Source organism: the organism of the source record quoted next, unplaced genomic scaffold (genome assembly GCF_019419815.1).
Source record: "Pyrus x bretschneideri cultivar Hongxiangsu unplaced genomic scaffold, Pyrus_bretschneideri_v1 Contig26, whole genome shotgun sequence".
NCBI lineage: Eukaryota > Viridiplantae > Streptophyta > Magnoliopsida > Rosales > Rosaceae > Pyrus > Pyrus x bretschneideri.
Window position 1 is genome coordinate 2,143,836 of NW_025999568.1, and position 8,879 is coordinate 2,152,714.

Genomic DNA, 8,879 nt, shown 5'->3' on the forward strand with positions numbered 1-8,879 from the left:
ATCCCCCTCCCTCAACATCATTAATTTGAAAACTAAAGACAAGTCTAGGAAAATTGTCATATAGAGTATAAATAATGACCACCAAGATTTAGTTTTTGATCATTTTAACAAATTGCCCATAAATAAATCCAACAAAGGTTTAGAATTTGTTGTTTCACTTTCAACTTTCAAGTGGTCAAGCTCGAAGACGGGTTTGAGGAACAGGCGTCTTAGAAAAACAAAAGAAATCAAATAAAAATAAAATGCCCATCAGATCCAATCAAGTAGTGAAGAAGGAATTTTAATAATATCTCGATGGACAAGAAGTTGAAATGGTGTGGAATTTCTGTCTACTATACGCTGAGAAATTTCAGTGTAACTGTTATGCTATCACGTAAGCTACCGATTCACTCACGTTATAACACATGTGCTCATCCCTTGATAGAATACGGTGATGCTAACTAAGTAAGCACACAAATTAAAACCCTCTTGTGACAATTGTAGTAAAGATGCAAGTAGGGATCGTTCTAGACCGGGGATTAGGAGGGATTACTAAATCACTTGGACACTGACTCAAAAACGTAAAACAAACGTTAAAAACACTAAACTAGACTCAAAGAATACAAAACACTTATAAACACAAATTAAGACACTTTCTAACTAAATTAGACACTAAGGTAAAGGGGTATTGAGGTTTTGACGAAAATAAATTAAATGCACAAATTGTAATTTAAAGGCAGAATTTCAATATGAATGTGATGAAATATGGAATCAATGCTAGCTAGAAGGTTCTTCTCCACACATGTTACACTTGCATACAAAATGATTTTCAGTTGGTCTTTCGATAAATTATGAAACTCAACACCCCGGGTTAATTAGGTCCGCTTAAATTAACCGTCAAGTTTTCCTTAAGTTAATGAATTGGATGGGTTAGCGCAACGCAATTCAAAACATTCTCCAAAAGTCCTTTACGTGAAAAGCACAATAAAGATACAATCAAAGATCATTAAGCAACATGAAAACTATAAGTGTTGACGAGGCATTCGTTACTATGATGAGCATGAAACTAGTGCCAAGAATTCATTTAACGCGATTGTTTATAAGCAACCTCCACTACTTGTGAATATAAGTTCATAACTATTAGGTGAAACTCACTTATATTCTAGCGTCATATTCATGCATGAAAATTAAGCGTGCACTCTCAATCAACATACATAAATAAGTTATCGATCAAGCAGTTAAACAAATTGAATTCACCATTCATGAAATTCCAACCAAATATAATCAATTCATATTGCAAGCATAAACATGGTTTCGAATCACCCCCTAGCTAACTAGGGGGATTTAGCCTCTCATATTCGCAAAAAGAGAAATACAATTGAATTTAAACATAAAGCACAAAGGAATGATTACACCTAAAACGCCCAACGAATCCACGTGAATTGGTGCGCGTCGAAGCTCCTCTTTCCTCTTCTCCTTGCTGCGGCAGATTGGGTTTTGGATGATTTTGGGTGAATTTCTGGGTTATAGATAGGTTTAGGGTGGATTGGTGGTGCGGCAAGGTGGTGGAATGATGGAGGAAGAAAAAATGCAATGGGAAAAGGCACGGCAGAGAAGAAATATAGGAAATGGTGGCTGCGGCTGTGATGTTTTTTTTTGTGAAGGCTGCACGGTTTTTAAGCTAGAATGGGAGAATGGATGCTCGGATTGAATGAATAATGGGATATATTGGCTGCCGCCCCTTTTCTTTTTGGTTTATTAGGTTATATGGATGCTACGGATGTGGGGGGAATTGAGGGAATAAAAGAAAATGGCTGAATAAAGAATGGAAAAATGGGATATGCGGCTGGATGTTTTTTGGGTTAGTGGAATGAATAATCAATGGCATGAATAATGAATGGGATGATAGGTAATGGAATGGAATTAGGGTGCGGCTGTTTAGTGTATGGGAGATAATGGCTGAATAATCTATTAGGGTTAATGGAAAAAAATGCACGGCATTGGAGAAATAAGGGTTAATATGCTACGGCTTAGAAAAGCCAAATAGGTGCGGCTTAGGGACAAAACTAGGTTGAATGTGATTTGCGGCTGTTTTTAGAATTAGGGTGAATATTAGGTGCGGCTAGGTTGTAAAAATGTGTAGGGTTTCAGAAAACTAACCCTAGCTTATTTAAAATTAAATCAAAGGCTTACGAAAATAGGAAATTAAAACATAAATATAAAGGTGCGGCTAGGAAGGGAAATAGGGCTAGGGCCTTGGTTTTGTGTCCTAAAGTGCATACGAGGCCTATAAAGTGGCTAGAAAATATGGACGTTTAGAATTAGGAAAGGTTACCAAAACGGGAAACTTAGGGTCAACTTTCCTAAAATAGGAAGCCTTGTTTGAGTAGGATTCTTCGTTTTGGTAAGAATTCATCGTTGGCGTAGGAATTCGTCGTTTCTTCAAGTCTTCAACTCATTCATTCCTCTTTCACTCCAAAAGACTCCAATTTGCATCTTCTTGCACACTTTGGCCTTATAATCTGAAAATGCAACAAAGTGACTTTAAACACTAAAATAGCTAAGGAAACACAACATAAATGCACGAGAACAAGCTAATTAAGTCGCATGAATATGCTCCTATCATACGGTACAATACTACATGAACATGAACCACGCCGACTACCCATATTATAGCACAAGTAAACCGCTTTCGTTAGGAATTGGTCCATACGACCAATATTTTGATGATAGCATGGATGTTGAATGGTTCTTTTCACTGAATGTCTAGATATAAATCACTGTTGAATGAAATTTAGTGTATTAGTAATACGGATCAAATAAGCAAAAACCAGATTATATACACTCACGGTTACAGATACAAAACAGCACAACACTAACACCTTTCCAACACTTTTGGGGTACAAAAACTAATTTCTGCCTAAACACAGATGGAAGTATCAAGGACAACAAGACTCAATAACTCGGAAACTCGACCACGCACCGCAACAATTTAGCACCCACAACATGAGTTGACAAACTCTATGCTGATCCGAATTCGTGAAACCATTTCTCATGCCGTTCAATATCAGCTTGAGACACACTCCGTTGGACCTTCCCCAGGGCTTCTTCAAAGTCGCACATGGCAACAGGATCCTTTGAAATATCGTCCTTGGACATGCTCTTAATCTCATCACGCGTCTTTCCAGCTATTTTGCGCCTCATCCCATTCAAGGAAGCATCCCGGCAAACGTTTGTGAGATCATCACCACTATATCCTTCTGTTCGACGAGCCACATCATCCATATCAACGTCAGGGGCCACCTGATGCATCACAAACATTTTTTTGATTTAACTTACCTAGGATAAAAACGCACCAGAATGAATTCTCTGACACATCTAGATTCTGATTGTCTAGAGCACAGAGCAGTCAATCTATATGATAAACAAAAACCAAAACCCCAGGAAGCAGTGATTTTTCTGTCCCGCCCTCGAAGATGCCACAGTTTTATTCTATTTTCATTTTCTAACTGGTACAACCACCAAAATAGCATAACAATACACCATGTGATCCATTTTAGGTTATTAGGCCGTGACAGAAATACCCGTCCAAAATTAACCTACAAATTACAATGAAATTATAGAAAGGTCTAGCGTAAGGTGCAAAATGCATATCTAATTGTGATAGACACTAGTAATATAAGCATAATACAATATTGGTAACTGCAGTACCTCCACAGTTTTCAAATTTATCTGAATAAGTGCTTTACGGCTCTCAAAATTTGGTAGGGGAATATATATACGTTTCTCCAGCCTCCTCCTGAATGAGTAAAACCGGGTTAGATATACCAAGACTGAACAAACATTGTCAACTGACAATATGCAACATACATAAAGCCTACCACTCTTTCCAACTAAAAAATTGAATAGCCGGTTTGGAGTCTGAAACCTGAATACAAGATAAAGACCAACCTGAGTGCCTCATCTATGTCCCATGGGAAGTTAGTAGCTGCCAGAACCATCACTATTTTACGAGTACCATCTTCATTCGTGCCAGTATTGTTGACCCCATCTACCTGAACTAGAAGTTCAGATTTCACCCTTCTGGATGACTCATGCTCCCCTGATGCCCTAGACAAATGGATATTTTGAACTTAGGTCAGTACATGGAAAGATCCCACATCACATTGAATTTTCCAGTTGAAACGTCAAGAACAGGAAAGTAAGTATATAGCTTTAAAACAAAACATGCAAAACATACATGCAATAACATCTAAGGAGTTAAATAAGATCTTTACGTAAAACTGGAATAAAATCTTACCCCCGGGAATTGCAAAGCGAATCAATTTCATCGATGAAGATTGTACTCGGTGCATAAGCTCTAGCAAGATCAAATAAGCACCGAACCATACGTTCACTCTCTCCACGCCATTTTGAAGCTAAAGTAGCAGAGGAGACATTGAAAAAAGTTGTGCCACACTCAGTAGCAACAGCTTTAGCAAGTAATGTCTTCCCCGTTCCAGGAGGACCGAACATAAGAACACCCTTCCACGGCCTCCTAATTCCCTGCAATCCAAGAAGCAATAAATTCAATCTGAGAACTGGGACCTATCAGGATCAAGACATTTCAGCACGTAGAGAAAGAATCAATTGCTTCAGTGAAATGAAGAAAGAAATGTGAAATTGGTATAAATTGAAGCCTACTTTTCAAAGTAGAGATGTGAAGACGTAGTAACGCAACTATTTTCATTTTTCCTACGTAAATGTCGTCAACTATTTTCATTCAACCATTCAACACTACCTGAAAATATTCAGGCATCCACAAAGGAAGCACAACGGCTTCCTCTAAAAGTCTTTTTGCTTCTTGTAAACCCGCAACATCATCCCATCTCACTCCAGGACTGGTTTCCAATACGTCCCTTTCAAGCATTTCAGCCAAATCAGGATCAGGACCCTCATACTGTGACCTCTTTGACTTTCCATCTTCAGCATCACCATTCTATAAATTTCAAAAACAAATCAGTTAACAATGATACTAAAATTGAAGATTACAAATGGATGTTAATAATTACGGGCTCGTTTGGATGTGCTTTTAAAATGACTTAAAGGCGCCTTCTATGAAAATCCTTGGTAAAAATCCAAGTGGATTTTGGAAAAGCACTTTAAGCGACTCTTGCAAGAAGCACATGTCTGATGCTTCTTCCAAGAAGCACGTAAAGTGCTTTTGGAACCCAAAATCAATTTCACCAAAACCGGTTTTAGTCATTTTAAAAGCACTTCCAAACGAGCCCTACAATACAAGGTCATAGTTATGCATAACATTGCAAGGAGGACATGTGAAGAAAATAATACGACAAAAGTTTTTAACACAACATAATTAACTAGTGACAGGTATTTGAAAAATGAAGGTTAGCACTTTATGGTTTAAAAAGATTCCTGGATCCCAAACACATTAGCGAACTAAGATCGTACAGTGAATATATATCGTTTGATAGAACGTACCACTGAATCTGCCTTGCTAGATTTGCCAGAACCCGTGCCTTTCTTTCCACTAGTAGATGTTCGTGCCCCTGAGTTAGCCCTACTTGATCCACCAGCTTTTGCACCACGGCCAGGTGTGCCTGTTTTGGTTGCAGAGCTACGAGCCCAAGTTGCATCTTGTGGTGACTTCCTCATACCACCTTGACCAGCCTTTCCAGGCCTTCTACCTGAAGTGTCCCGACTTGGTGGCCTCCACACATCAGGATCATCCATTGGAAAACCAGAAGAAGTTGGGTATTCATCTAAGGGTTGAAAAACAAATGACGACTTAGCATGAATTGGAGGTGACGAAGGGCGCCGGCCTGCAGGAATGTCCTTAAATGCTCTTCTCTCTGCATCTAAGTGCTTCACAACCTCTGCTTCCTCAGAAAGTGCTTTCTTTACATTCATCCATTTTGCGCGAATCAACGGATCATCAAGCGTGTTTAGGTGCCTGGAACAAAATTATAAATTCAAACTTATACCAAGTAGACTTAGGTAGGAACAGTATGACAAAAGTAATCCTATAAACAACGCAATTCCATCCCATGATACATTAAAAAGGGACTGAAGTCTGGCAAAAAGACCCATCCAGTTATTTTGGTAGAATATAGCAGCTGGAAAATTTTTTAGGATGAAAAAGTGACAAAGCTTCTTTACTAGTCCTATTAACCTTTGGATTGCTACAATGCTATTTGATTATGAGAACTGGGGAAAAACCAACCTCCTCACTCTTATATTTTTGTTGTGATGCAAATTAAATACAGGAAAAAAAATCCAAAGCATATTGTTGTTTCAAGTGCCTTGTACTGAGGCACATGGAAATCTTGCCCCCTCCCCTCAAAAAATAATATGGTTATCTTGTGGAACTCGTACACCTTGTTCATTAGTAAAAGGGCATAGCGGAAGAAATATGATGCTAGTGGTAAGATTATAATCATAAAGTTACTACAAAGTTACATTTTTGCTCAATCTAGTTCAAATTTTGAACTATGAATTTATCTCCAACCAAATTTCTTTAAAATTCTATAGTAATCCCTAGAACTAATCCTTTCCCATTTAATCATTTCATGTACAAATCAGAAAACTAGAAGAAAAGGGCCTCTAGGATACGTTACAGAATTTTCCCAAGGAGGATTCCCACCAATTCTCTTTCCACCTACAATGCCATTAAATTATCCCAAACAGAATGAGCATTTTCCTGGAAAAATCATATCTCGGAGTCGCACGAATCAAACAGATTCAACAAAATTTGAAAATCCCACATACTCAAATTTCAAAACAACGTCGAATCCAAAAACCTAGAAAATTCAACAAATTGCTCCGAAACAAATAACATTGTAACGAAATAAGAAGAAATGAAAGAGGATTGACAAAAATCAAGAAATGTACTTGTTGATCTGAGCAATGCCCCCATCGAAGAAGATCAGGGAGGTGTCGTAGAGCCCTTCCATTGCGTATTCCCTCGCTAGCTTCAGGTGGTCTTGCAGACCCACCAGCGTTGGCCCCACCATACTCTCTCTCTCTCTCTCTGTGATTTTCTAGGGTTCCGTACAATTAGGGTTCACGTACTTGGGAGGAGGAGGAGGAGGAAGAAGAAGCTCACACTCGAACTCAACAGTTTCTCTCTCTAGGATGATGGAGCAGTCCAGCAGCTACGACGTCGCCGTTTACTTAAGCGTTTTCAGGCAAAGGGGAGAGAGGAGGGCTGCGGTTTGAAATTACCAAATTGTCCTCGGGGTTAGTCGTTACAGTGTGGGCCTGCGTCGGTTTGCCTAACGGGAAGGCCTAGAGGAAAAGCTTACCCAATAAAGAAGATATCACGTTTCATGATTTCTTATTTTTTGCTTTTTCCTTTTTTTGAAGACGTAGGGTGGCAATTGGCGACCTAACATATTTCAAATTCAGCTTCTTTTAAAACCAAAATCAAAGACAAGTCAACAAAGTTTTGTTTGCTCTTACCCGAGCATACGACCCTATTTTCTCAGTGATCGAAAACACTAAGAACATCAATAGTAATGGACTGTAAGAGGCTGTGGCTGCTTTAAAAGGTTTCAAGCAAATATTAGATACGTGTATACAGAAGTGATTTAGAAGGTATTTGCCTCACTTTCTGTGACTCCAAAAGTTCAGACTAAGGGTATTGCTCAATCTAATTTTAGACAAAAGCTTGTTGCAAAGAGTCAGAAATGTGCGTTTGTGGGATACGGGACATGTGATAAAGCCTATAGGTTGTTTGATCCAGTTAGAAAGAAGCTAATATTGTCAAGGGATGTCTTTTTTTTTTTTTTTTTTTTTCTTCTCTTAGAATGTTGTATGGGACTGGAAAACAAATTCAAAGAAGCATGTGGTAGTGTAATATGTAGAAGAGGGTGCTAGAATTAGACCAAGAGTGACTGAAGTTAGTTGTGAATATGTGAAACCTAGGCATTCCATACAAACAACACAAAGGAGAAGCTTAAGTCAACATATTGCTACACAGAAAAGCTGAATGATTTGTTGTACAAGGAGCAAAGGACAAGGTGTATAGGTTGCACAAGGCTGTATATGGTTTGAAACAAGCACCAAAAGCATGGTATGCGGAAGTAGATTCCTATCTCTCACGGTGTGGTTTTTGAAAAGAGCCAGAGTGAAGCAAATCTCTACATCAAGACAAGGGGAGATGATGGACTTCTAATTGTGTCCATTTATGTGGATGACATAAACTATACGTGGAACAATCTGGAGATGCTAGAAGAATTCAAAAGACAGACTTGGGCCTCCTACATCATTTCTTCAAATGAAAATACTTCAAACTAGTTCAAGCATCTTTATCCATCAAAAGAAGTATGCTTCTTCTTTCTTAAGTAAGTTTGGTTTAAAAAAGTGCAAGGTAGTAACAACACATCTGGTTGTGACAAACTTAGCAAGGATGATGGTAGTGGTCTTGCAGATGAAACATAGTATAGGTAGATTGTGGAAGCTTGTTATACCTCACAGCAACAAGACTCGATATCATGTATGATGCAAGTCTGCTAGTAAGGTTTATACAGTGTCCTACAACCAAACATTATGGGACAGCCAAAAAGGTTTTGAGATACGTTCAAAGGACTTTGGATTACGGTCTGGAATATGTGAAAGGCCAAAGTGTAGTCCTCATTGGTTATTGTGACAACACGGAAGGGTGTCATTAAGTTTTCCCAGTAAGGGTAATAACCATTGATTGGAGGTAGTAGATAGAACGGTTCACCTTATGTTGTTCTAGTGTCGAAAGTCATAAGCGTTACTCGATCATGCTACATTAACGCACAACTACACATTCGATAGGACATCATAGTAGGATTCGAAATTTATTGGTGTCATCGAATAGTGTAAGAACAATGGTAGGGTAAGACAACATCTCGAACAAAACTGACTTTTTC

At 38.5% G+C, this 8,879-nt stretch overlaps 1 protein-coding gene across 1 annotated transcript; it reads right to left on the reverse strand.

Moving 5' to 3' along the window:
* Positions 1–2,762: 2,762 nt before the first annotated feature.
* LOC103952229 (katanin p60 ATPase-containing subunit A1) lies at positions 2,763–7,274 on the reverse strand. Its single transcript, XM_009363784.3, has 7 exons — positions 6,871–7,274; positions 5,461–5,932; positions 4,760–4,957; positions 4,280–4,524; positions 3,931–4,089; positions 3,691–3,778; positions 2,763–3,282 (listed from the first exon to the last, which is right to left on the reverse strand). The coding sequence occupies exons 1-7, from the start codon at positions 6,990–6,992 to the stop codon at positions 3,001–3,003; spliced, it is 1,566 nt and encodes a 521-aa protein (XP_009362059.2). The 5' UTR covers positions 6,993–7,274; the 3' UTR covers positions 2,763–3,000.
* Between the last annotated feature and the right edge of the window lie 1,605 nt (positions 7,275–8,879).

What these genes read in the sequence shown, in the direction of transcription:
- LOC103952229 (XM_009363784.3), bottom strand. Translation starts at nt 6,992, where the DNA reads ATGGTGGGGCCAACGCTGGTGGGTCTGCAAGACCACCTGAAGCTAGCG. An exon ending in CTAGCAAGGCAGATTCAGTG is followed by an intron (nt 4,958 to 5,460) that starts GTACGTTCTATC and finishes TGAAATTTATAG; the next exon opens with AATGGTGATGCTGAAGATGG. An exon ending in TAAATTTGAAAACTGTGGAG is followed by an intron (nt 3,283 to 3,690) that starts GTACTGCAGTTA and finishes GTGATGCATCAG; the next exon opens with GTGGCCCCTGACGTTGATAT.